At 49.6% G+C, this 27,611-nt stretch overlaps 1 protein-coding gene across 1 annotated transcript in view; it reads left to right on the top strand.

The window, feature by feature from the left end:
- The window catches only part of LOC134355365 (uncharacterized), a 45,202-nt gene extending 20,569 nt beyond the window's left edge, over positions 1-24,633 (top strand). Inside the window, exons 3-6 of the mRNA XM_063065145.1 lie at positions 3,825-4,127; positions 8,733-9,035; positions 16,290-16,442; positions 24,437-24,633. Coding sequence (XP_062921215.1) covers positions 3,825-4,127; positions 8,733-9,035; positions 16,290-16,442; positions 24,437-24,447 — 770 coding nt within the window. The 3' untranslated portion in view covers positions 24,448-24,633. The remainder of the gene's footprint in view (positions 1-3,824; positions 4,128-8,732; positions 9,036-16,289; positions 16,443-24,436) is intronic.
- The last annotated feature ends 2,978 nt before the right edge of the window (positions 24,634-27,611 follow it).

Genomic DNA, 27,611 nt, shown 5'->3' with positions numbered 1-27,611 from the left:
ATGTTATTGGTAGTATAATCCATTTGTCAAGATCTTCTTGAATTTTTTTCAATAGTGGTACATAATTAAATTTATATAAATTCTTTACATCATTATCAAATCTTATATCTAAATACTTTATACCATTTACTGGCCATCTAAATTGGGTTGCTAATCAACATTGGCTATAGTCTCCTTTAGTAAGAGGTAAAATTTCACTTTTATCCCAATTTATTTTATAACCTGATACCTTCCCATATTCCTCCAATCTATAAGATAATTTATGTAGCGAATGTTGTGGGTTTGTTAAGTAAATCAAAACATCATCAGCAAAAAGATTAATTTTATATTCTTCCTGATTAACTCTAAAACCCATAATATCTGGATCAATTCTGATTAGTTCTGCTAATGGCTCTATCGCCAGTACAAATAAAGCAGGTGATAATGGACAACCTTGTCTAGTTGACCTTTTTAACTGGAATGGTGTTGAAATTTGAGAGTTTGTCACTACTTTAGCATTAGGGTTAGTATTTAAAGTTTTAATCCAATTTATAAAAGATGTTCCTAACCCATATTTTTCTAATACTTTAAATAAAAAATCCCATTCCAATCTATCAAATGCTTTTTCTGCATCCAAGGCTACTACTATACTCTTCTCCTCCCTTTTTTGTGCCAAATGAATTATACTGAGTAACCGAGTTACATTATCTGCCAATTGTCTACTTTTAATAAATCCTGTTTGATCCATATGTATTAATTTTGGTAAATATTTAGATAATCTATTCGATAGAATTTTTGCTATTATTTTATAATCCGTATTCAATAAAGAAATAGGCCTGTATGATGTTGGTTTCATTGGATCTCTGTCTTTTTTTGGCAATACTATTACAATCGCTGTTGAAAAAAATTCTGGGAGTTTATGTATTTTTTCTGCTTGACGTATTAGCTCCATAAAGGGAGGAAATAATAAATCTTTAAACTTTTTATAAAATTCAGGTGGAAAACCTTCTTCTCCTGGAGATTTATTACTTTGGAGTGATCCTAAAGCTTCTTCAACCTCTTTTAATGTAAAAGGCATATCTAATCCCTTCTGTTCTTCCGAATTCAATTTTGGAAGAGTTACTTGTGATAAAAACCTTTCTATCTCATTAACATCATTTTGTGATTCTGATTGATATAATTCAGAATAGAAACTTTTAAAGGTTTCATTTATTTCAAAAGGTTTATAAGTTATTTTATTTGCACTTGTTCTAATTGCATTTATTGTTTTGGAAGCTTGTTCCATTTTCAACTGCCAAGCAAGAATTTTATGTGCTCTCTCACCTAACTCATAATACCTTTGCTTAGTTCTTATGATTGCTTTTTCCATTCTATATGTCTGAAGCGTATTATATTGTAACTTCTTATTGACAAGTTGCCTTCGTTTTTCTTCCAACATATATCTTTGAGATTCTTTTTCTAATTTTGTAATCTCTTTTTCCAATTGATCTAGTTCTGCCATATATTCTTTTTTGATTTTAGATGTATAACTTATTATCTGGCCCCTCAAATATGCTTTCATCGCATCCCATAATATAAATTTATCATCCACTGAATGAAAATTTGTATCCAAAAAAAATTGAATCTGCTTTTTCATAAAATCACAAAAATCTTGACGTTTTAATAATGTTGAATTAAATCTCCATCTATAAGCCACTTCTTCCTTACCAGTCATTATTATTGTCATTAATAAAGGAGAATGATCTGACAATATTCTTGCTTTATATTCCATATTTTTCACTCTTGTGTTGAATATGCATTGATAATAGGAAAAAATCTATTCTTGAATAAGTTTTATGTCTATGAGAATAGAACGAATAGTCTCTTTCTTTAGGATTGATTCTTCTCCATATATCAATCAAATTTAAATCTTTCATCAATGATAGAGTTAGATTTACTACCCTCGATTTTGTAACAGCGTTAGTTGATCTATCTAAGACTGGGTCTAAGCAAAAATTAAAATCTCCTCCTGTTAATATTTTTTCATGTGCATCAGCCAAATTCAAAAAAGCTTCTTGTATGAATTTTGCATCATTTTCATTTGGTGCATAAATATTCATAAAAGTCCATGATTCAGAGAAAAGTTGACAATGTATAATCACATATCTCCCTGCAGAATCGGTTATTACATTTTGTATTCTAATTGGTAACGTTTTATTGATCAAAATTGCTACTCCCCTCGCTTTTGAATTAAATGAAGCTGCAACAACACTACCCACCTAATCTCTCTTTAATTTCTGATGTTCTGTTTCTGTTAAATGCGTTTCCTGTAAAAAGGCTAAATCTATCTTCATTTTCTTAATATGTGTTAAGATTCTTTTTCTTTTCACTGGTCCATTAAGCCCATTAACATTAAAACTCAAAAAATTCAATAAATTAGTCATTACTTTTAACAAAGTTACTCCAATCTAAAACATTACTTAGCTTCTCAACTCTCATAGTTCCTTGGGGAATCTCTTTGAACTTCACCATGTTGCTATGTGTTTCCCTCCCAATAATCCAGGCAAAAAGAAAAAAAAGATAGATGAGATATAAAGAAAGAAAAAAACAAAATACCCCCCCACTAATGTTGTGAATGAAAGGATACACAACACTACCCACCTCCATTTTGCGGGTCGTGGCTAAAGCCATGCTTGCACACATGATTAACGTAGCAATTGGTCAGTGCTTCTTCCAGCTCCCCCGTAAAAAAAAATTATATATAGATTAAAAAAAATTAATGTTACTATTCCCAACTAGTATTCCTCAAATTTTAACCTTACTTCCCCTCTCTCATATAATTCGTAATATATTTATATATTCATCTGCCTTGAAAAATCCAACAAGTCCATTCTTTGACCCAGTCTTCTTCTTCAATCCATCTCGCTACCCTGGTTTTGTTCTTGTATCTGGTGAATATTCAAGAATCTTGCACAAACTGCTCCACTTTCCGGTAATCATCAAAAAATCTTTTTTCTCCACCAGCCAAAAAAATCTTCAAGGTTGCAGGATAACGCAATATAAATTGATAACCATGATCCCATATAGGATTTTTTTCACTGGATTAAATTTCTTCCTTCTCTTCAAAAGTTCATAACTTATGTCGGGGTAGAAAAAATTTTTGTTCCCTTGAATCATCAATGGCCCTTTTCTATTCTTGGCAGCTTGGGCAGCTGCCTGTAGAATCCTTTGCAAATGAAAGAGGAAGACCGATCAATTGAAATTGAGCGGGCAAATAGAGCTCTAAGACCAAAACCACAAGATGACCAATATCCACGAGCAATTTTAATAAAATTCTTAAGATTTCAAGACAAGGAAAGGATTCTAAAATCCCTTCTTTACCCCCCGATCAACATGCAGCCACATTTCCCCACCCATGTCTGCATCTGATCCATGTCCAATTGCATCTATTGGCACTCCCCTGCACCATCCACAACACCGACAGTCTGTTGGAGGCCTTTGGCCCACCTAGAGCCTATTCCCCACTCACTAAAATCGGGGTTGGTCTGACCCTGATCTCAGCTCTACTTTCCTGCCTGTTTCCACCCTCTCCCCAAATCCTCTCCGGATCAAAACTCTGACTGAACCTTGAATACAGTGACTCAGCCTCCACAACTCTCTGGGAAAGAAAATTCCATCGATTCCTGAACCTTAGAGAGGAAAAATCCTTCCTCATATCTGTCTGAAATTATGGTCCCTTATTCTGAAACTGTGCCCTCATTTTAGATCATACAGGAGGGGGAAACATCCTCCCAACACCCACCTCACCCCGATTCCTGCTCCAGTCACTGAACTCACCAGCTGACTGCCTCCTCTTGTCTCCTCAGAATGGATGGGGACTGTGAAAGGATCTTGGGGACAGTCGGTCTCCTTACCTGCTGGGATCACAGGCGGGCTGGACATTTCTCAGGTGGTGTGGAGATCAAACGGAACCACAATAGCAGAATATGCAAGTGGAGTCATTTCTTACTTCGGTCCTGAGGAGTACAAGCGACGGATAACTCTTCATCCCGGGAACTTCAGTCTGGAAATCCGTGATCTACAGAGAGAGGATACTGGTGATTATGAGCTGACTGTTACACCAAGTAGAGGAGGACAGATTCAGATGGAAATGCAACTGGAGGTAAACGGTGAGTGAAGCATTGCAGAGGGCCCAGATTTCTTTGGTTCCTCTAACACTTCCAATTAATGGGTGAAGGCAGATCCTGTGTGTTCCCCTGTTTTCTAAACCCCACTGACTGTCCGTGTCCAGAGCTGGGCTCACGGTTCCAGTGTAGTGGGATTGAGTCAGTGTGAGTCTGGAGGACACACTCACCACATCCCCGGAGGCTGGACTAGAAACTGTGAAGCATTGAACTGTCAATGGGGATCCTTGTGGCTCCAAGGCTGGAGGGGATGAACAGATGGTGTGGGGGATTGGGAGATGGGCAGAAGGTGTGAGGGGGGCTGGTGGTTGGGCCAAACAGTCTATATCTGTGGGTCAGTTCAACAGATCCCTCTGTATCCCCAGGTCAAAGTCCTGGTCTTTCATGTTCAGGGATCCCATTTTCCGAGGGCACTGCTTGTGACTTCTCCAGACTGAGGTCTGAGCTCAGCAAGGTGTTTATTCCTCAGCCTTCATGCTGTGCTGTGCTGAGTGAGACCCTGTGTGTTCATTACACTGAATATAATGTCCCAGTGAGTGACACAGTACACGGACACAACAGCACACTCACACACAGCAATATAGTTCCTGACTCACTCAAACAGTAATATCACATTCACAATAATCTCACTCAGCAACGTTTGTCTGAGAAATCTCCTCCACCCCAGGTTTAACGGGTCCCATTGGAGGGAGGAGAATGTCAGAACGTGAGGAATGGAACATCACAGGAACAGTTCCTCAGCTCATGATGTGCTGCCAAACTCATTGCTAATGGAACCCAGTTAAGCTAATCCCTTCTGACTGTTCGTGCTCCATATGCCTTTATTCTCTAGACATTCATGTGTGTATGTGACAGCCTCTCAAGAATCTCTCTGGCCTTTGCCTCTACCACCACTCCAGACAGCCCATTTCAGGCTCCCACCCCCACTCTCTGAAGAAAAACTTGCCCTGCACATCTCCTTTGAATTTACCCCTGTCACTGTAAGTGCACCATCTCTGGTATTAGACACTTTTTATTTGATTTTTTAAACATTTTATCAAGATAGAGCAGGGAACAGGCCCTTGCAACCATTTGAGCCGTGCAGCCCAGGAATACCCCAATTTAACCCAAGCCTAATCACAGGACAATTTATAATGACCGATTAACCATCCAATCGGTACGTGTTTGGACTGTGGGAGGAAACCACAGCACACAGAGGAATCCCACGTGGACACGGGGAGAATGTACAAACTCCTTATGGGCAGCGGGAATTCAACCTGGTTCACTGGTACTGTAAAGCGTTGTGCTAACCACTACGCTATAGTACAACCCTTGGGCGGAAAAATCCTGGCTTTACAGTACCAGTTGGAAGTGATTAGCTTCTACTTTAAACGCAAACAACAGGAATTCTGCAGATGCTGGAAATTCAAGCAACACACATAAAAGTTGCTGGTGAACGCAGCAGGCCAGGCAGCATCTCTAGGAAGAGGTGCAGTCGACGATTCAGGCCGAGACCCTTCGTCAGGACTAACTGAAGGAAGAGTGAGTAAGGGATTTGAAAGTTGGAGGGGGAGGGGGAGATCCAAAATTGATCCCCCTCCAACTTTCAAATCCCTTACTCACTCTTCCTTCAGTTAGTCCTGACGAAGGGTCTCGGCCTGAATCGTCGACTGCACCTCTTCCTGGAGATGCTGCCTGGCCTGCTGCGTTCACCAGCAACTTTTATGTGTGTAGCTTCTACTTTATCTGTGTTCTTAAAAATGTTATAAACTTGTATCAGGTCTATCCTCAACCTCAGACACTCAGAGGAAACAACCCAAATCTGTCCAATTGTTTTTCTTCCAGCACCTGCCCTATAATCTAAGCAGTATCATGGTAAATGTCTGTACCCTCTCCAAAGCCTCCCCATCCTTCCATCCTTCCTTTAATTGGGTGGCTGGAAGTGAATGCAATACCTTAGATGTGGCCAAACCAGAATTTAAAAGATGTAGCATAAGTTCCTGACTTTTGAACTCAGTGCCTCGACTGATCAGGGCAAGCATGTAAAGTCCCTTCTTTACCCCCCTGATCAACATGCAGCCACGTTTCCCCACCCATGTCTGCATCTGATCCATGTCCAGTTGCACATATTGGCACTCCCCTGCACCATCCACAACACCACCAATCTTTATCTCATCTACAAATGTGCTAACCCTCCGATCTACATTTCTGTCCTTCGGCTCCTGAATCCTAAAATCCATTCACTGAGATCAGGGCTGGTTTGACCTTGAACTCGGCTCCACTTTCCAGCTTGTTCCCACGCCCTAAGCGACTCCTCCTGATCAGATCTCTCTCAGCCTTGAATACAGTGACTCCACTGCTCTCTGGGGGAAAAAAATGGGGAGATTCCTGACCCTTGGAGAGGAGACATCATTCCTCATCTCTGTCTGAAATGGTGCTTTATTCTGAAACTGTGCCTTGTTCTACACTGCACACAAAGATGAACACCTTCCCAGAACCCACCTCACTCTTGATTCCTCCAGTCACTGAGCTCACCTGCTGACTGCCTCCTCTTGTCTCCACAGACTGGGTGGAGACTGTGAAAGGAGTTTAGAGACATATGGTCTCTTTGCCTGGTGGGATCTCAGCCAGACTGGATGTTTCTAAGGTGGTTCTGGTCCCAATAGCTTCGTCTGCACCCCTTATGAAAACGTGCTTGGTGCTCTTATTGTTGCGGAGACCAGAACTGTGCATGGTGCTCCCAGTGAGGTCCAATCCAGGGATATGGAGACCAGAATTTGGGGTGTGAGAGGTGATTAGAAAGGGGACTGATGTTAATGGTTGTGTGTGAGAGGTTTCGGAAGGGAACTGACGGTAATGGTTGTGTGTGAGAGGTTTCGGAAGGGAACTGACGGTAATGGGCGTGTGTGAGAGGTTTCGGAAGGAAACTGACAGTAATGGGTGTGTGTGAGAGGCAGCAGGCATCACCTTCCTGTCTCCACCCAGCTAACAGGAATCACCTGACACTGGTTCCCAATTCTTCACTTGCAGCCTATTTTAAACCAAGCTCTCATCCACAGCCCTTGTTCATTCATCATGCCCACCACCCTCAACCAGTTGCTCCTGGCCTTCAGTTACCTTGTTGCCTTGTCGTCCAAGACATTTTAGAACATCAAACAGTACAGCGCAGGGACAGGCCCTTTGTCCCATAATGTTATGCCTAACTAACTAAATTAGTAATCAAATGCCCAACTAAACTAATCCCTTGTGCTTACACATTGTCCATACGCTTCCATTTCCAGCATGTTTGTGTGCCTATCTAAACGCCTCCACCACCACCATCACGGGCAGCATGTTCCAGGCACCCACCACCCACCCTCTGTGTAAAAATACTTGCTTCACATCTCCTTCCAACTTAGCCCCTGTCATCTTAAATGCATGTACTCTGCTATTAAACATTCCAACCCTGTCTGTCTACTCTATCTATGCCTCGCATAATCTGATAAACCTCTATCAGATCTTCCCTTAGCTTCTGCCACTCCAGAGGAAATAACCTAAGTTTGTCCAACATTTTTGACCCTGTAGAAAAATACAGGCTAACTACTTTATCTGTGTCCTTCAAAATTTATAAACTTATGTCAGGTCTATCTTTAACCTCTGACACTCAGAGGAAACATTCCAAGTTTGTCCAGAAATTCCTTATAGCACGTGCTCTTTAATCTAGGCACTCACCGCCAAGGTGTGATCCCAGCACGTTAGGAGACTGTCTGTCCCGAAGCTCCTTTCACAGTCCTCATCCAGTCTGACGAGACAAGAGGGGGCAGTCAGCAGGTGAGCTTAGAGACTGGAGCAGGAATCAGAGTGAGGTGGGTTCTGAATGAGGGCACAGTTTCAAAATAAGGGACCACCATTTCAGACAGAGATGATCCCCTCGCCAAAGGTCTGGAATCAATGCAATTTTCTCCCAAAAAGAAATGTCTGCTCCCTCTCCAAAGCCTTCACATTCTTCATATAATGAAATGACTGGAACAGAAAGCAATACTTCAGATCTCCAAACTGGGGATTTTAAGGATACAGTATAACTTCCTAACTTATGAACTCATTGCCTCAACTAAGCCAGTACCTTATTTTACCACCCTATCAATATGCAGCCACATTTCCCTGCTATTGTCTGCATCTGAGCCATATCCAATTGCACCTATTGGCACTTCTCTCTACAATGCACAACACCACCAATCTTTATCTCATCTACAAACATGCTAACCTTCCCGTCTACATTTCTATCCAAAGAACAGTTAGAGGCCTTAAAGGCTCACAACCCTGCTTCCTGCTCACTGAGATCAGGGTTGGGCTGATCTTGATCTTAGCTCTGCTTTCCTGCCTGTTCCCACGCCTTCCCCAACTCCTTTCCACATCAAAACTCTGTCTCAGTCCTGAACACAGGGACTCAGCCTCCACAGCTCTTTTTGGGAGAAAATTGCATTGATTCCAGACCTTTGGCGAGGGGATCATCTCTGTCTGAAGTGGTGGTCCCTTATTTTGAAACTGTGCCCTCATTCAGAACCCACCTCACTCTGATTCCTGCTCCAGTCTCTAAGCTCACCTGCTGACTGCCTCCTCTTGTCTCCTCAGACTGGATGGGGATTGTGAAAGGAGCTTTGGGACAGACAGTCTCCTTACGTGCTGGGATTACACCTTGGCGGGATGTTTATCAGGTGGTGTGGAGATCAAACGGAACCAGAATAGCAGAATACACAAATGGCACCATTTCCTACTTCGGTACTGAGGAGTACAAGCAACGGATAACTCTTCATCCGGGGGACTTCAGTCTGGAAATCCGTGATCTACAGAGAGAGGATGCCGGTGATTATGAGGTGGAAATTGCTGTGGGTTCTGGAGCTGAACTTAAGGCGAGAGTGCGACTGGAAGTGAACGGTGAGTGAGACACGGCGAGGGGCCTGGGTTTTACCAGTTCCTGAAACATCCTAATTAATGGGTGACGGGAGATCCTGGCCATTCCACTCTTTACTGAACCCCACTGCCTGATTGTCCGTGTCCAAGACATTCATTCTTGGGGGTAGAGGTGGAGAGTTTGGGAGGGTTTGTTGGAGTAGCCTGTCTGAGTATCTGCAGTGACATTGACAGGTACACACAGCGGCCACTGTGTACCCCAGTGGTGGAGCTGAAATTCCCCCAGACGATAAGATAATTGCCATTGTCGATGGAACTCTAAAGAATGGACACCTCTCAAATGAATCATGTTTGCATCACCCTGATCCACAGAGGGGTTTGATCCTGGGACAGAGATCCACCTAGTTCTGTAGCACAGGTCTGCAGTACCACACCTGGGTGTAGTCTGGTCCCATAGTTGTTGCTGTATCCAGTAATCTGATATCACAGGGAATGAACTGAATTGTCTGGAGACTGGTTTCTGTGATGGGGGATCTCAGGAGGAAGCTGAGGGAGATCATCCACTCAGCACTTCTGTCTGAACATGGATGTGAATGATCAGCCTTATCTCTGGCACTCACACGCTGGGTCGCACCGTCAGTGAAGGAGGGGATGTTTATAGAGACTCCACCTCCCATCAGCTGTCATCCATGACCAGATGTAAGGGGACTGTGGAGGTTTGATCTGATCTGTGGGGTGTGGGATCCCTCAGCTCAGTTTCCTCCGGCTTTGCTGTTGAACTTGCACTTTATCCTGTGTTACAGCTTCACCAGGTCGGCACCTCACCATTTTTAGAATTCCTTGGGCGGCTCCCAGTAGGTCCCTCTGCATCCCTCATCAAAACGTATTTGGTGCTGTCAGTGTTACATGGGCCAGAACTGTGTAGTTTTCCCAGTGAGGTCCAATCCAGAGATATGGAGACCAGATCAGTGCACAGTGCTCCCAGCATGGTCTCACAGGGATATGAAGACAAGATCTGTGTACAGAGCTCCCAGTCTGTAATAAACCAGGGATATAGAGACTAGAACTCGGGCTTAAAAGAAATACTCGGAAAGGGGACTGACGTTAATGGACATGTGTGAGAGGTTATTGCAAAGAGACCGACAGTAATGGGAATGTGTGAGAGGGAACTGATGGTAATTGGTGTGTCTGAGAGGTGATTGGAAAGGGGACTGACGATAATGGGTTTGTGTGGGAGGTTTGGAAAGGGGACTGACAGTAATGGGTGTGTTTGAGAGGTGATTGGAAAGGCGACTGACTCTATGAGTTAACATAGAAAACCTACAGCTCAATACACGCCCTTCAGCCCCCAATGCTGTGCCGAATATGTACTTACTTTAGAAGCATAGCCCTCTATTTTTCTAAGCTCCATGTACCTATCCAGGAGTCTCTGAAAAGACCCTATCATTATTCGCCTCCACCACCATTGCCGGCAGCCCATTCCACGTACTCACCACTCTCTGTATTAAAAAATACTTACCCCTGACTTCTCTGTACCTACTTCCAAGCACCTTAAAAATGTGTCCTCTCGTGTTAGTCATTTCAGCCCTGGGAAAAAGCTTCTTGACTATCCACACGATCAATGCCTCTCATCATCTTGTACACCTCTATCAGGTCACCTCTCATCTTCCGTCACTCCAAGGAGAAAAGGCCGAGTTCACTCAACCTATTCTCATAAGGCAAGCTCCCCAATCCAGGCAGCATCCTTGTAAATCTCCTCTGCACCCTTTCTATAGTTTCTACATCCTGTAGGGAGGTGACCAGAACTGAGCACAGCACTTCAAGTGGGATCTGACCATGGTCCTATAAAGCTGTAACATTACCTCTTGGCTCTTAAGCTCAATCGTATGGTTGATGAAGGCCAATACACCGTATGCTTTCCTAACCACAGAGTCAACCTGCGCAGCTGCTTTGAGTGTCCTAAGTACTCGGACCCCAAGATTCCTCTGATCCTCCACACTGCCAAGAGTCTTACCACTAATACTGTATTCTGTCATCATATTTGACCTAGCAAAATGAGCCACCTCACACTTTTCTGGTTTGAACTCCATCTGCCACTTCTCAGCCCAGTTTTGCATCCTATCGATGTCCCGCTGTAACCTCTGACAGCCCTCCACACCATCCGCAACACACCCGACCTTTGTGACATCAGCAAATTTACTAACCCATCCCTCCACTCCACATCCAAGTCATTTATAAAAATCACAAAGAGAAGGGGTCCCAGAACAGATCCCTGAAGCACACCACTGGTCACCGACCTCCATGCAGAGTATAACCCATCTACAACCACTCTTTGCCTTCTGTGGGCAAGCCAATTCTGGATCCACAAAGCAAGGTCCCCTTGGATCCCATGCCTCCTTACTTTCTCAGTAAGCCTGGCATAGGGTACCTCATCAAATGCCTCGCTGAAATCCATATACACTACACCTACTGCTCTACCTTCATCAATGTGTTTGGTCACATCCGCAAAATTCAGAGTTCATGATTTGTTTAGAAATTTGAAGGTGGGGGGAAAGCTGTTCCTAAGACATTGAGTATGTGTCTTCAGGCTCCTGTACCACCTCTTTGTTGGTAGTAATGAGATGAGGGCATGTGCTGGGTGGCTGGGATCCTGAATGAAGGACGCTGCCTTTTTGAGGCAGGTTCTTTTGATGTCGTTATTGCTTGGGAGGCTCATGCTCATGATGGAGCTAGCCAAGTTTCCAATGCACAGCAGATTCTTCTGCATGTTTTTACACTTCATCTCAGACAATGATGCAACTGATCATGCCCTCCACAGTTCATCTGTAGAAACCTGCTTGAGTTTTTGGTGACATACCAAATTTTGTCAAACTCCCAATGAAATCGAGCCACTTACATGCCCTCTTTGAAATTTACAGTTGGGCCCAGGATAGATCTTCAAAGATGTTAATGCCCAGGAAATTGAAACTCCTCACTCCTTTATATTGTTGATCCCTCAATGACGACTGGGGTGTCTTCCCTTGAATTTCCCTTCTTGAAATCCACGATCAATTCTGTGGTCTTACTGATGTTGACTGCAAAGTTGTTGTTACAACACCACTCAACCAGCTGATCTATCTCACTCCACTCCTGTACACCACATCATCACTGTCTGAGATTTGTATCATTGGTGAAATTTTAGATTGCAGTTGAGTTGTTACCAACCACACAATCATGGGTTAGGTTTACAGTTAGGGTTAGAGAAAGTAGAACAATGGGCTAAGCACACAATTTTGAGGTGCACCAGTGTTGCTTGTGAACAAAGAGGAGATAATCATTTTGTTGTCTGTTGCCTTCGAAAAGGTGTTAATTCGGGGAACCATTCTGTTCCGGACCCTCGGTGTGCAAACAATAGGCAACGCAGAATAGGTGGGTGGTTGCAGCTACTTCAATGACCTGAGAGGTCCTGAGGTGGATCACACGGAGGAGGGGGAGGAGCAGAAGCAGCCGATAACTGTGGGTGCAGACTGTTGGCGGGTCCTGGAGCCGCGGCCGTCGGTGTCCTGGGTTTTTTGTTAGAAGTAGTTTCTTTCTTACGTTTTGTCTTAGGTTGTTGGTGCTGTTTGGCCACTTGTTCCCATTTATTAAAACACCACATCACATAATCGAGGTACCATGTAGGATCTCCGCTACCTGAATCAGTCGTCTCCTTCCAATATTTTATCTTTTTCTGGTCAAAAGAACCTCCATAAGGCCAATCCCCCTAATTCCAATCGTACAAATCACTGGAAAATGTAACCGAGTCCCTGCTGTCCACTGTTTCCAACAAAACCTTATTTGCGGGTGATCCCAGGGGGAACCAACGGTCACCCAGCAATTTCTTTGTCTTCTTGTACTTTTCAATTTTCTTCATTGTGGTGTCATTTACTGGTATTTTCATTTTAGGACCACTCAGGCATCACTTCTGAGGCGCTGTTCTCGACGGTTTACTTTTAGAAAGGGCAGCTAACCTACCAGGATGGTTACCCATCTTTTCAAGTCTTAAAACTTACTTAATATATTCCCACGCCCCAGCTATTGGCTTGTATAATCAGCTGATTATGACGATGAACATCTGGGTCCAAAAAAGATCAGTTTTATTCTAATGCAATTTAAAATTTCAGTGTTCCCTGTCCCTTCTCCCAATTTCTGTCCTGTTCTTACTCAAACTCAGGAACACTGGTCACCACCGGTAAGGGACAACGTTGTCTAACACAGTCCTGGTCCCCAGTCTTGAATCCCTTATTTCAGGGCAATCTCATGTGCAGCCTTGTCTGACACCGTCCCAGGTCCCTGGTCTTGAAGCCCGTCTTCCAATGCAAACTCGTGGGCAGCCTATTTCCCTTCCAAGGGGCCAATTTCTCCATCATAGGTTCACCATATCCCTTTTAAAGGGATCCCATCTCGTCACCGATATTGTCTGGGCATATCAAGTAACATTCGGACTGAAATATTGATATTGTCGGGGAATTCAAAAGAACAGTTGGACCCAGATATTTAAAACTGTATGATAGAAAAATGTGCGAGGCTGAGCAGTCAAGCAAGCCTTCCACATCAGCCACAGCAGACGACGAACCTCGACCTTCGACATTGAAGCGGGCAGTCATAGGAGAAGGTGAGCTGCCTGCCTTGATTGACGATGAGATGTCCCACCACCCCAACATCTGGGCCCCGGACAGATACTGTACCGATTTGCGAAGAACACAGCGGTAGCCGGGAGGCATACAGCACATCTTTAAGAAAAAAGCCGAAATAAACATGCTAATTAATTAGGTGCCGCCTAGCACGTAATTGTCGGCCCAGATCAGAGGTGATGCAATCGGTAGTCGCCTCTGATCTGCGCCGACACTTACGTGCCGGGCAGCACCTAATTAATTAGCATGTTTATTTCGGCTTTTTTCTTAAAGATGTGCTGTGTGCCTCCAGGCTACTGCTGCATTCTTCGCGGCAATGTATCGGGTTGGCGGCCCGGAGGGTGGGGGCCACTGTACCACCCAGCCTGCGACAACTCAGTCTAACACACCATCATCAGTGTGCTCAGCGCTGTTTTCCCAATTCCGGTAAGTGATACTAGACTGTACATACATTATTTCTACTTTATATAGGCTGTGTATTTTTACGTGTTATTTGGTAGATTTGGCAGCTTCATAGTTTAAAGGTTACTGGAGAGCGCGTTTATGCCAACAGCGCTTGCGTGAGATTTTCGCTATGGAGATCTGTGCAGGCAATCGTTGTAGAGAAGTATTTCTACTTTATATAGGCTGTGTATTTATCATATCATTCCTGCTTTTACTATATGTTACTGATATTTTAGGTTTTATGTGTTATTTGGCATGATTTGGTAGGTTATTTTTGGGTCTGCGAATGCTCACAAAATTTTCCCATATAAATCAATGGTAATTGCTTCTTCACTTCACGACATTTCGGCTTTATGAACCGTTTCATAGGAACGCTCTACCTTCGGATGGCGGAGGAAACGTGTATATAATTCATAATTCTCCCTTTTCAGACAGCTATAGACTTCAAGTCAAGGTTTCCTGATAATGTAAGTAGATGTAATCCAAGCATTTGTGAGACTGAATGGAAGTACCTTTTCACAACAAGCCCTGCAGCTGGAGGAGGGTGGTTAGCAATGAGCTCAGCATCTTGCTGTTATGTTTTAATAATACTTGTGGTTTTCCACACTCCCTTTTATCTTTTCAACATTTTCTGTTCCCTTTTACCAGAACATTCAGTGGTCATACATTTTCATTAACCCTCAAAATTTCCTCTCACCCATTTTCCAGTGTTGCCTTCAGCTGTTCTTTTTGACTTCTCCTCCCATACTCCCAGCTCAACAAGACAGCTCCTCTCTGTGTCCGATCTCAGGAGTGTGTGGAACAGCGCGGAATGAACAAGGATCTGTGTTTTACTCGTAACTCCTTCCGGTTAAGATGGTGCTGCTGAACCTCTGTGATCTCTGGCTGGTAGTTAATGAAACAAGGACATTAACTAAATACTTTGTTAACCAAACTTCTGGCAAACAATCATAACAATAGTCTGTAATTTTCCTTCGGGGTTGGAGGCAATTCGATGTGGCAGAACCGAGGCGAGGCGAGGTGGCGGAGCCGAGGCAATTCGATGTGGCGGAACCGAGGCGAGGCGAGGTGGCAGAGCCGAGGCCATTCGATGTGGCGGAACCGAGGCGAGGCGAGGTGGCGGAGGCGAGGCGGCGGAGCCGAGGCGAGGTGGGGGAGGTGAGGCGAGGCGAGGCGGCGGACCCATTGCCGACAGCGTGGGAAATCAAGAAAGATCAGGCACAGGCGGAATCGAAACTGCATGGTCAAGGCACCAGACGTGACTGAGCACAATCTACGGACGGAGATTTACAGACCGAATCAATGCCACGGGGTCAGGCACCAGACACAACTAAGCATGATCTTTGGATGGAGATTTGCAGGAGAATTGAAGTGGTAGAAAAGGTCAGGTTGTTGAGGCCTGAGGCAAGGCTTGGGCAACCTCAGATGTTGCGATGGAGAGTTACGCTCCGAGCCAGATTGGAAACGTCAGGGTGTCAGAAAGGTCTGGGTGACGGGGACCGAGGTGAGGTTCGGGCTGATTAAGATCGCTGCTCCACAATGTTTACATGGCTCTACACTAAAGTATGGGACTCTCTTGCAGACCTCAGTTCAGAAACACGACTGGCTTGCAGTTACTGTTTACATGATGGATTGTTTCTATTGCACATTGAGTATTCGACGGTCTTTTTTCATATCGGTGTGTTTGTTTTTGTGTTTCTTTGTCTCGTGGCTGCCTGTCAGGAGATGAATCTGGAGGTTCTATAATGTATGCACATTTTGATAAACTGTACTTTGTACTTTGAACTTTAATTGGGGATAGAGTCAGGGATACAGGGTGATGGAGAGGGGTTTCTGTGGGAAGGTGTGAGGGAGTTGGATTAACATCAATTGAGATACAGTCAGCGATACAGGGCACTGTGGGAGTGTGGTTACCAAGTGACAGTGTGAAGGAACTTGTTTAACATCAGTGGAGATACAGTTGGTGACATTGTTGGCAGTGATTTAAGGGGAGTGATGTGAGGATGATTGGAACTGGGAGTGTGGGAATGGGATTAATTCTGTAATCCTTTCTCTCCATCCCCCTCCCCCTTCATGATGGGGAGTTTTATCTGGCCTGTGGTGAGAGGGAGTGGATCCATCGATTCCTTGTCACTGGGTGTATGAGGATGGGATTAATCACAGAATCTTTTCTCCTCCCCAGATCCTGGTGTCAGATCGTCACCCGCTGCTTGGATCATTCCCGTCATTGTGATACTCATTCTGTTACTTGTGTGTTGCTGTATATATAGAAAGAGGGCGTATCTTCGCTCACACTGGGACAAATGTATGGGAAAGAAATCCGGAACATCTGACGGTAGGTGCCTTCCCCAACCCCCCCCCCCCCGCCCACACACAACCAGTGCCAGATTACAGATCGTCACACACTGGTTTTATAATTCCCATTGTGATACTCAGTTTGATCATTGCGTGTGCCGTACTGTATATAATCCGGGGTCATCTTTGCTCTGTAAACTCTGGCATCATTGTCACTCATGCAAGTCCACCCCGATGGGAAAGGCATCAAGAAGGATACATGTGATGATGGGGCGGAGGTGAGGGAGGGGCATTGGGAATGGGGGGAGGAGGAGGAGGGGAGTGTCTGGGGGAGTAGGGAGGAGGGGCGGAGGGTCTGGGGAGTAGGGGAGGGGCTTTGGGAATGGGAGGAGGAGGGGAGGGTCAGGGGGAGTAGGGAGGAGGAGGGGAGGGTCTGGGAGAGTATGGAGAAGGAGGGGAGGGTCTGGGGGAGTAGGGAAGGGGAGGGTCTGGGGAGGAGGAGGGGATGGTCTGGGGAGTAGGGAGGAGGAGTGGAAGGTCTGGGGAGTAGGGAGGAGCAGGGGAGAGTCTGGGGAGGAGGAGGGGAGGGTCTGGGAAGAAGGGAGGAGCAGGGGAGAGTCTGGGGAGTAGGGAGGAGGAGGGGAGGGTCTGGGGGAATAGAGAGGAGGAAGGGAGGGTCTGGGAGAGTATGGAGAAGGAGGGGAGGGTCTGGGGGAGTAGGGAAGAGGAGGGGAGGGTCTGGGGAGGAGGAGGGGATGGTCTGGAGAGTAGGGAGGAGGAGTGGAAGGTCTGGGGAGTGGGGAGGAGCAGGGGAGAGTCTGGGGAGGAGGAGGGGAGGGTCTGGGGAGAAGGGAGGAGCAGGGGAGGGTCTGGGGAGTAGGGAGGAGGAGGGGAGGGTCTGGGAGAGTAGTGAGGAGGAGGGGAGGGTCTGAGGGAATAGAGAGGAGGAAGGGAGGGTCTGGGAGAGTATGGAGAAGGAAGGGAGGGTCTGGGGGAGTAGGGAAGAAGAGGGGAGGGTCTGGGGAGGAGGAGGGGAGGGTCTCGGTGAGTAGGGAGGAGGAGGGGAGGGTCTGGGGAGTAGGGAGGAGGAGGGAAGGGTCTGGGGAGTAGGGAGGTGAAGGAGAGTGGGGGAGTAGGGAGGAGGTGGGGAGTGTCTGGGGGAGTAGGGAGGAGGTGGGGAGTGTCTGTGGGAGTAGGGAGGAGGAAGGGAGTGTCTGAGGGAGGAGGAGGGGAGTGTCTGGGGAGTAGGGAGGAGGAGGGGAGGGTCTAGGGGAGTAGGGAGGATGAGGGGAGGTTCTGTGAGAGGAAGGTGGAGGAGGGGAGGTTCTGGGAGTAGGGAGGAGGAGGGGAGAGTCTGGGGAGTAGGGAGGAGGAGGGGATGGTCTGGGGGAGTAGGGAGGAGGTGGGGAGTGTCTGGGGGAGTAGCGAGGAGGAGGGGAGTGTCTGGGGAGTAGGGAGGAGGAGGGGAGGGTCTGGGGGAGTAGGGAGGTGGAGGGGACAGTCAGTGTGAATAGGAAGGAGGAGGGGAGGTTCTGGGAGTAGGGAGGAGGAGGGGAGTGTGGGGGAGTAGGGAGGAGGAAGGGAGTGTCTGGGGGAGTTGGGAGGAGGAAGGGAGTGTCTGGGGGAGTAGGGAGGAGGAGGGGAGTGTCTGGAGAGTTGGGAGGAGGAGGGGAGGTTCTGGGAGTAGGGAGGAGGTGGGGAGTGTGGGGGAGTAGGGAGGAGGAAGGGAGTGTCTGGGGGAGTAGGGAGGAGGTTGGGAGGGTCTGGGGAGTGGGGCGGAGGAGGGGAGGGGAGGGACTGGGGAGTAGGGAGGAGGAGGGCAGCATCTGAGGAGGAGGGGTGGGTCTGTTAGACTAGGGAAGTGGAGGGGAGGTTCTGCGGGAGGATGTGGGGAGGGTCAGAGGAGTAGCGAGGAGGAGGGGAATGTCTGGGGGAGTAGAGAGGTGGAGTGGAGAGTCTGGGGAGTAGGGAGGAGGAGGGGAGGGTCTGGTATAGTAGGGAGGAGGAGTGGAGTGTCTGCGGGAGTATGGAGAAGGAGGGGAGGGTCTGGGAGAGTAGGGAAGAGGAGGAGAGGGTCTGGGGAGGAGGAGGGGATGGTCTGGGGAGTAGGGAGGAGGAGGGGAAGGTCTGGGGAGTAGGGAGGAGCAGGGGAGAGTCTGGGGAGGAGGAGGGGAGGGTCTGGGAGAGTAGTGAGGAGGAGGGGAGGGTCTGGGGGACTAGAGAGGAGGAAGGGAGGGTCTGGGAGAGTATGGAGAAGGAGGGGAGGGTCTGGGGGAGTAGGGAAGAAGAGGGGAGGGTCTGGGGAGGAGGAGGGGAGGGTCTGGGTGAGTAGGGAGGAAGAGGGGAGGGTCTGGATGGATAGGGAGGAGGAGGGGAGGGTCTGGGGAGTAGGGAGGAGGAGAGGAGGTTCTGGGAGTACGGAGGAGGAGGGGAGTGTGGGGGAGTAGGGAGGAGGAAGGGAGTGTCTGAGGGAGGAGGAGCGGAGTGTCTGGGGGAGTAGGGAGGTGGAGGGGACGGTCTGTGTGAATAGGAAGGAGGAGGGGAGGGGAGGGACTGGGGAGTAGGGAGGAGGAGGGCAGCATCTGAGGAGGAGGGGTGGGTCTGTTAGACTAGGGAAGTGGAGGGGAGGTTCTGCGGGAGGATGTGGGGAGGGTCAGAGGAGTAGCGAGGAGGAGGGGAATGTCTGGGGGAGTAGAGAGGTGGAGTGGAGAGTCTGGGGAGTAGGGAGGAGGAGGGGAGGGTCTGGTATAGTAGGGAGGAGGAGTGGAGTGTCTGCGGGAGTATGGAGAAGGAGGGGAGGGTCTGGGAGAGTAGGGAAGAGGAGGAGAGGGTCTGGGGAGGAGGAGGAGATGGTCTGGGGAGTAGGGAGGAGGAGGGGAAGGTCTGGGGGAATAGAGAGGAGGAAGGGAGGGTCTGGGAGAGTATGGAGAAGGAGGGGAGGGTCTGGGGGAGTAGGGAAGAAGAGGGGAGGGTCTGGGGAGGAGGAGGGGAGGGTCTGGGTGAGTAGGGAGGAAGAGGGGAGGGTCTGGATGAATAGGGAGGAGGAGGGGAGGGTCTGGGGAGTAGGGAGGAGGAGAGGAGGTTCTGGGAGTACGGAGGAGGAGGGGAGTGTGGGGGAGTAGGGAGGAGGAAGGGAGTGTCTGAGGGAGGAGGAGCGGAGTGTCTGGGGGAGTAGGGAGGTGGAGGGGACGGTCTGTGTGAATAGGAAGGAGGAGGGGAGGGTCTGGGGGAGTAGGGAGGAGGAGGGGAGGTTCTGCGAGAGGAAGGTGGAGGGGAGGTTCTGGGAGTAGGGAGGAGGAGGGGAGTGTGGGGGAGGAGGAGGGGAGTAGGGAGGAGGAAGGGAGTGTCTGAGGGAGGAGGAGCGGAGTGTCTGGGGGAGTAGGGAGGTGGAGGGGACGGTCTGTGTGAATAGGAAGGAGGAGGGGAGGGACTGGGGGAGTAGGGAGGAGGAGGGGAGGTTCTGCGAGAGGAAGGTGGAGGAGGGGAGGTTCTGGGAGTAGGGAGGAGGAGGGGAGTGTGGGGGAGGAGGAGGGGAGTATCTGGGGAGTAGGGAGGAGGAGGGGATGGTCTGGGGGAGTAGGGAGGAGGTGGGGAGTGTCTGGGGGAGTAGGGAGGAGGAGGGGTGTGTCTGGGGGAGTAGGGAGGAGGATGGGAGGGTCTAGGGAGTGGGGCGGAGGAGGGGAGGGGAGGGACTGGGGAGTAGGGAGGAGGAGGGCAGCATCTGAGGAGGAGGGGTGGGTCTGTTAGACTAGGGAAGAGGAGGGGAGAGTCTGGGGAGGAGGAGGGGATGGTCTGGGGAGTAGGGAGGAGGAGGGGAAGGTCTGGGGAGTAGGGAGGAGCAGGGGAGAGTCTGGGGAGGAGGAGGGGAGGGTCTGGGAGAGTAGTGAGGAGGAGGGGAGGGTCTGGGGGAATAGAGAGGAGGAGGGGAGTGTGGGGGAGTAGGGAGGAGGAGGGGAGTGTCTGGGGGAGTAGGGAGGAGGAAGGGGAGGGTCTGGGGGAGTAGGGAGGAGGAAGGGGAGGGTCTGGGGAGTAGGGAGGAGGAAGGGGAGGGTCTGGGGAGTAGGGAGGAGGAAGGGGAGGGTCTGGGGAGTAGGGAGGAGGAAGGGAGTGTCTGGGGGAGTAGGGAGGAGGTGGGGAGTGTCTGGAGAGTTGGGAGGAGTAGGGAAGGGTCTGAGGAGTAGGGGAGGGTCCGGGGAGTAGGGAGGAGGAGGGGAGTGTCTGAGGAGTTGGGAGGAGGAGGGAAGAGTCTGGGAGAGTAGGGAGGAGGAGTAGAGGGTCTGGGGAGTAGGGAGGAGGAGGGGAGTGTCTGGGAGAGTAGGGAGGAGGAGGGGAGGGTCTGGGGAGTAGGGAGGAGGATGGGAGGGTCTGGGTAGTGGGGGGGAGGAGGGGAGGGGAAGGTCTGGGGGAGTAGAGAGGTGGAGGGGAGCATCTGAGGAGGGGTGGGTCTGTTAGACTAGGGAAGTGGAGGGGAGGTTCTGCAGGAGGAGGTGGGGAGGGTCGGGGGAGTAGCGAGGAGGAGGGGAATGTCTGGGGGAGTAAAGAGGAGGAGTGGAGAGTCTGGGGAGTAGGGAGGAGGAGGGGAGGGTCTGGTATAGTAGGGAGGAGGAGTGGAGTGTCCGCTGGAGTATGGAGGAGGAGGGGAAGGACTGGGGGAGTTGGGAGGAGGAGGGGAGGGTCTGGGGGAGCAGGGAGGAGGAGGGGAGTTTCTGGGGGAGCAGGGAGGAGGAGGGGAGGGTCTGGGAGAGTAGGGAGGAGGAGGGGAGGGTCTGGGGGAGTAGGGAAGAGGAGGGGAGGGTCTGGGGAGGAGGAGTGGAGTTTCTGGGGGAGCAGGGAGGAGGAGGGGAGGGTCTGGGGGAGCAGGCAGGAGGAGGGGAAGTTCTGGGAGAGGAGGGGGAGGGTCTTGGGGAATAGAGAGGAGGAGGGGAGGGTCTGGGAGAGTATGGAGAAGGAGGAGACTGTCTGTGGAGTGAGGAGGGGAGGGTCTGGGTGAGTAGGGAGGAGGAGGGGAGGGTCTGGGTGAGTAGGGAGGAGGAGGGGAGGGTCTGGGTGAGTAGGAGGAGGAGGGGACATTCTGGGTGAGTAGGGAGGAAGAGGGGAAGGTCTGGGGAGTAGGGAGGAGCAGCGGAGGGTCTGGGGAAAAAGGAGGGGAGGGTCTAGGGAGTAGGGAGGAGGAGGGGAGTGTCTGGGGAGTTGGGAGGAGGAGGGGAGGGTCTGGGGGAGTAGGGAGGAGGAAGGGAGTGTCTGGGGGAGTAGGGAGGACGAGGGGATGGTCTGGGAGAGTAGAGAGGAGGGTGGGAGGGTCTGGGGGAGTAGGGAAGAGAAGGGGATGGTCTGGGGAGGAGGAGTGGAGTTTCTGGGGGAGAGGGAGGAGGAGGGGAGGGTCTGGGGGAGCAGGGAGGAGGAAGGGAGTGTCTGGGGGAGTAGGGAGGACGAGGGGATGGTCTGGGAGAGTAGAGAGGAGGGTGGGAGGGTCTGGGGGAGTAGGGAAGAGGAGGGGATGGTCTGGGGAGGAGGAGTGGAGTTTCTGGGGGAGCAGGGAGGAGGAGAGGAGGGTCTGGGAGTGTAGGGAGGAGGAGGGGAGGGTCTGGGGGAGCAGGGAGGAGGAGGGGAGTTTCTGGGGGAGCAGGCAGGAGGAGGGGAAGTTCTGGGAGAGTAGGGGGGAGGGTCTTGGGGAATAGAGAGGAGGAGGGGAGGGTGTGGGAGAGTATGGAGAAGGAGGAGAGTGTCTGTGGAGTGAGGAGGGGAGGGTCTGGGTGAGTAGGGAGGAGGAGGGGAGGGTCTGGGTGAGTAGGGAGGAGGAGGGGAGGGTCTGGGGAGTAGGGAGGAGGATGGGAGGGTCTGGGTAGTGGGGGGGAGGAGGGGAGGGGAAGGTCTGGGGGAGTAGAGAGGTGGAGGGGAGCATCTGAGGAGGGGTGGGTCTGTTAGACTAGGGAAGTGGAGGGGAGGTTCTGCGGGAGGAGGTGGGGAGGGTCGGGGGAGTAGCGAGGAGGAGGGGAATGTCTGGGGGAGTAGAGAGGAGGAGGGGAAGGACTGGGGGAGTTGGGAGGAGGAGGGGAGGGTCTGGGGGAGCAGGGAGGAGGAAGGGAGTGTCTGGGGGAGTAGGGAGGACGAGGGGATGGTCTGGGAGAGTAGAGAGGAGGGTGGGAGTGTCTGGGGAGTAGGGAAGAGGAGGGGATGGTCTGGGGAGGAGGAGTGGAGTTTCTGGGGGAGCAGGGAGGAGGAGAGGAGGGTCTGGGAGTGTAGGGAGGAGGAGGGGAGGGTCTGGGGGAGCAGGGAGGAGGAGGGGAGTTTCTGGGGGAGCAGGCAGGAGGAGGGAAGTTCTGGGAGAGTAGGGGGGGAGGGTCTTGGGGAATAGAGAGGAGGAGGGGAGGGTGTGGGAGAGTATGGAGAAGGAGGAGAGTGTCTGTGGAGTGAGGAGGGGAGGGTCTGGGTGAGTAGGGAGGAGGAGGGGAGGGTCTGGGTGAGTAGGGAGGAGGAGGGGAGGGTCTGGGTGAGTAGGGAGGAGGAGGGGACGTTCTGGGTGAGTAGGGAGGAAGAGGGGACGTTCTGGGTGAGTAGGGAGGAGGAGGGGAAGGTCTGGGGAGTAGGGAGGGTCTGGGGAAAAAGGAGGAGGGGAGGGTCTGGGAGTAGGGAGGAGGAGGGGAGTGTGGGGAGTTGGGAGGAGGAGGGGAGGGTCTGGGGGAGTAGGGAGGAGGAAGGGAGTGTCTGGGGAGTAGGGAGGACGAGGGGATGGTCTGGGAGAGTACGGAGGAGGTGGGGAGGGGTGTGTCTGCAGTGGAGGAAAATGGGAGGATCTGGGGGAGTAGGGAGGAGGAGAGGAGGGTCTGTGTGAATAGGAAGGAGAAGGGGAGGGTCTGGGAGAGCAGGGAGGAGGAGAGGAGGGTCTGAGGAGTAGGGAGGAGGAGGGGAGGTTCTGTGAGAGGAAGGTGGAGGATGGGAGGTTCTGGGAGTAGTGAGGAGGAGGGGAGGGTCTGGGAGAGTAGGGAGGAGGAGGGGAGTTTCTGGGGGAGTAGGGAGGCGAAGGGGAGGTTCTGTGAATAAGGTGGAGGAGGGGAGGTTCTGGGAGTAGGGAGGAGGAGGGGAGTGGCTGGGATAGTAAGGAGGAGGAAGGGAGGGTCTGTGAGAGTAGGGAGGAGGAGGGGAGTTTCTGGGGGAGTAGGGAGGAGGAAGGGAGTGTCTGGGGGAGTAGGGAGGACGAGGGGATGGTCTGGGAGAGTACGGAGGAGGTGGGGAGGGGTGTGTCTGCAGTGGAGGAAAATGGGAGGATCTGGGGGAGTAGGGAGGAGGAGAGGAGGGTCTGTGTGAATAGGAAGGAGAAGGGGAGGGTCTGGGAGAGCAGGGAGGAGGAGAGGAGGGTCTGGGGAGTAGGGAGGAGGAGGGGAGGTTCTGTGAGAGGAAGGTGGAGGATGGGAGGTTCTGGGAGTAGTGAGGAGGAGGGGAGGGTCTGGGAGAGTAGGGAGGAGGAGGGGAGTTTCTGGGGGAGTAGGGAGGCGAAGGGGAGGTTCTGTGAATAAGGTGGAGGAGGGGAGGTTCTGGGAGTAGGGAGGAGGAGGGGAGTGGCTGGGATAGTAAGGAGGAGGAAGGGAGGGTCTGTGAGAGTAGGGAGGAGGAGGGGAGTTTCTGGGGGAGTAGGGAGGAGGAGGGAGGGTCTGGGGGAGTAGGGAGGAGGAGGGGAATGTTTGGGATAGTAAGGAGGAGGAGAGGAGGGGAGGGTCTGGGGGAGTAGGGAGGAGGAGGGGAGTGTCTGGGATAGTAAGGAGGAGAAGGGGAGGGTCTGGGGGAGTAGGGAGGAGGAGGGGAGGGTCTAGGGGAGTAGGGAGGAGGATGGGAGGGTCTGGGGGAGCAGGGAGGAGGAGGGGAGGGTCTGGGGAGTAGGGAGGAGAAGGGGAGGGTCTGGGGAGCAGGGAGGAGGAGGGTAGGGTCTGGGGGAGCAGGGAGGAGGAGTGGAGGGGCTGAGGCAGTGGATTGGAGGGATGTATGTGTCAATCGGGAAAGGCACTGATGGGGCCTCCTCACCTCTGCTCTCTGTCTCAGAGATCCGATAGTGACACAACCTTTGAACAGTCGACCTGGTGGAGAACACAGCTCATAGACACCCACTCCATCGGAACAGTGTGTACTAGATACTGGCTTACCTTCCCAGGTCTTCCATCATTTCCAACTGTTGCTTCAGATTTTCACTCTCTGCTCGAAATATGTAAACATACAATAACATTAAAGAACCGTTCTAAAACCAGTCTTTGGGGTACTGCTTGTCTGTGTCTTTATTGATGCTTTGCTGCGCGCTTGAGTGCTCGGTGGGGGGTGCCAATGCTTTTTTGCTGATGGGGGAGGGGGTGATCATTGCTGCTGCTTATGCATGGGGGGGAGATGCGGGGGGTGTTGGAGTTCTAACATTTAACTGTCATTCATTCTTTGGGGCACTCTTTTCGTGGATGTTTGCAAAGAAAAAGAATTCAGGATGTATATTTTATACATTTCTCTGACATTAAATGTACCTATTGTAACCTAAAATATTATTCTGTTGTTGGACATTCATGAAGCTGTAAGGGGTTACAGAGTGGGGTAGGGGCCCAGGGGCCAGAGAGGGTTACAAAGATAGGGAGGATGATTCAGTCCTTAGAGTGTTGCTGGAGCTGACCTCACCCAGGTAAGTGGAGAGTGTTCCATCACACTGCTGACTTGTTGATGGGGGAAAGGTGTTGGGGTGTGAAGAGATGAGTCACTCCCACAGGATCCCCAGTCTCTGACCTGCTGCTGTAGACATGGTGTTGATGTGACTGGTCCAGTTGAGGTTCTGTTCAGCGGTGACCCTGGTGTGTTGATGTGACTGGTCCCGTGAGTTTCTGGTCAATGGTGACCCCATGATGTTGATGTGACTGGTCCCGTGAGTTTCTGGTCAGTTTCAGTGCTGACCCCAGTGTGTTCATGGTGGGAACTGGACAATGGGGATGTCAGAGGGAGGTGGTCAGACTCTCTCTTGTTGGAGATGGTCACTGCCTGGTACATGTGTGGTGTGAATGTTACCTGTCACTTCTCAGCCTGTGTCTGACTGTTGTCCTGGGCTTACTGCATGCAGACGGGCTGCTTCACCTGCTGACGTGTGAATGGAACTGAACATTGTGCAGTCACCAGTGAACATCCCCACTTCTGACCTCCATTGACCCTCATTGCACAATAAAGACACCCCAGTCCCACTCTCAAACAACCCCTGGTTCCCAACAACTCCTGATCCCCAAACAATACTGCACTTCAATCAGTAACCCTACGGTAAATATAAACCAATATATAAAAAATATCTCAACCCCGAAATGACAATCTCATCGAAAAACACCACACTCAAGATCAATCAACATCCAATCACAATGACATGAACACCTCTGGTGAAAAAAATCTGCACACAGACAACAATATTCCTCATCCAAGCAACACTTCAACCCCACAATAATAACTTATTTATACAGCGCTCTTTGTGCAGACAATGTAGTTCAAAGTGTTTTACAAGTGCAAACATAAAAATAAAAAACAAAAAGATGTTAGTTAAAAGTGAGGTTGAATAAATAGGTTTGAAAGTGTCAGCGAGTCTGCATCCCTTTTCATTGTAGGTACTGAGTTCCACAGATAGGCAATGTACTTTAAAAAAGATGACCTACCAGTTTTCATTGAAATTCAAGACACCAGCTGAAGAAGACCTGAGAGCTCAAGCAGAATTATAAAACAAAAGTAATTCTGGCATCCTCTGGTCCCGGACCATTGAGAGCTTTAAAAACAAAAGTTATAGAATTTTAAAATCAATTCTAAAAGATACAAGAGCCAATGCTAAATAATTAGGATGGGAGTGATATGCTCTCTCATCCTGGTTTTAGTTGAAAGTCTAGCAGTGGTGTTCTAAATAAGTTGAAGTTTATCAATAGACAGCATTGGATGGCCAGTAAAAATTGCATTGCTGTAATCTAGTCTATTTAATGTAAGGGTGTGAATTAGTTTTCCAGCATCATTACGATACAGAAATGGATGTTCCTTTGCAATGTTTCTAAGTGTAGAAATGCTGCTCTGGTCACTTTCTTTATGCGGGATTGAATCTGCAAATCTGAATCAAGGAAGACTCCCAGATTTGTTACTTCTGATTTTACAAGGGGAGCCAAGTTCCCAAGTTTATGAAGAAGTTTATCTCTTTTGGCTCTGGGACCAACCAGAAATATTTCAGTTTTACCTTCATTTAGTTTCAGGAAATTATTGCTCATCCTTTTGTTTATTGAAGCTGTACCAGAAGTCAAAGATAGGGTGTTATCGTCAGGCTCGACTGAGAGATACAATTGTGGAAATCAAGTTTACGCTCTCTGATGATGTCTCCTGAGGGGAGGATGTACAAGGAGAAGAGTAGGGGACCAAGGCAGCTTCCCTGAGCACCAAAAGCTACATCGTATCTCTTAGAGAAATGGTCACAAAGACAGACAATTAATTTTCTTTCTGAGATACATTAAGGGCAACACCAGTGAGGTGAACCCAGTTCTCAAGGTGATCTCAGAGAATGTTATGTTCAATTGGGTTGAAGGCAGCACTGAAAGTAGATTGAGGAGAATGAGAACTAAGACCCTGTCGGCATCGGTGCTGAGCCGAAGGTCACAGACAATTTTGGTGAGGGCTGTCTCCACCCAGTGGTTTGCTCTGAAACTTCTCTAGAGTATTGTTCTCATCCAGAACGTTGTTAAGTTAGTTGAAAATGACAACACCCTCATCCCAAATGACAACCCACCGAGAAAAGACTTTGGTGCCGAGATAGAGGCAGCTCACGGTTTCTATGGAGATCTCTTTCTTTATTATTGCACAGGCAGATCAGTGAGAATGGAACCCAAGGAAGTGGCTTGCCCCTCCTGTACAATGTGGGAAGTCGGGCTGAGCTCCAGTGTCCCCAATGATCACATTTGCAAGAAGTGCACTTGGGTGCAACTTCTTACAGACTACGTTAGGGAAATGGAGCTGGAACTGGTTGAGCTGCGGATCATTCGGGAGACAGAGAAGTTGCTTGATTAAGCATTACAGGGAGGCAGTCTTACCTATGTTGCCAGATGCACGTAACTGGGTGACCGTCAGGAGAGTGAAAGGGAAAAGTATTGAGGACCAGTGATTGAATGTTATGTTGAAGTTGAAGAAGACATTGGTGAGGCCTACCTACAGGAAAGATGTAACTGAGGTTGAAAGAGTACAG

The sequence above is a fragment of the Mobula hypostoma genome, chromosome 13 (assembly GCF_963921235.1).
Source record: "Mobula hypostoma chromosome 13, sMobHyp1.1, whole genome shotgun sequence".
Classification (NCBI taxonomy): Eukaryota; Metazoa; Chordata; class Chondrichthyes; order Myliobatiformes; family Myliobatidae; genus Mobula; species Mobula hypostoma.
This window is presented reverse-complemented; position numbering and strand designations above follow the sequence as displayed.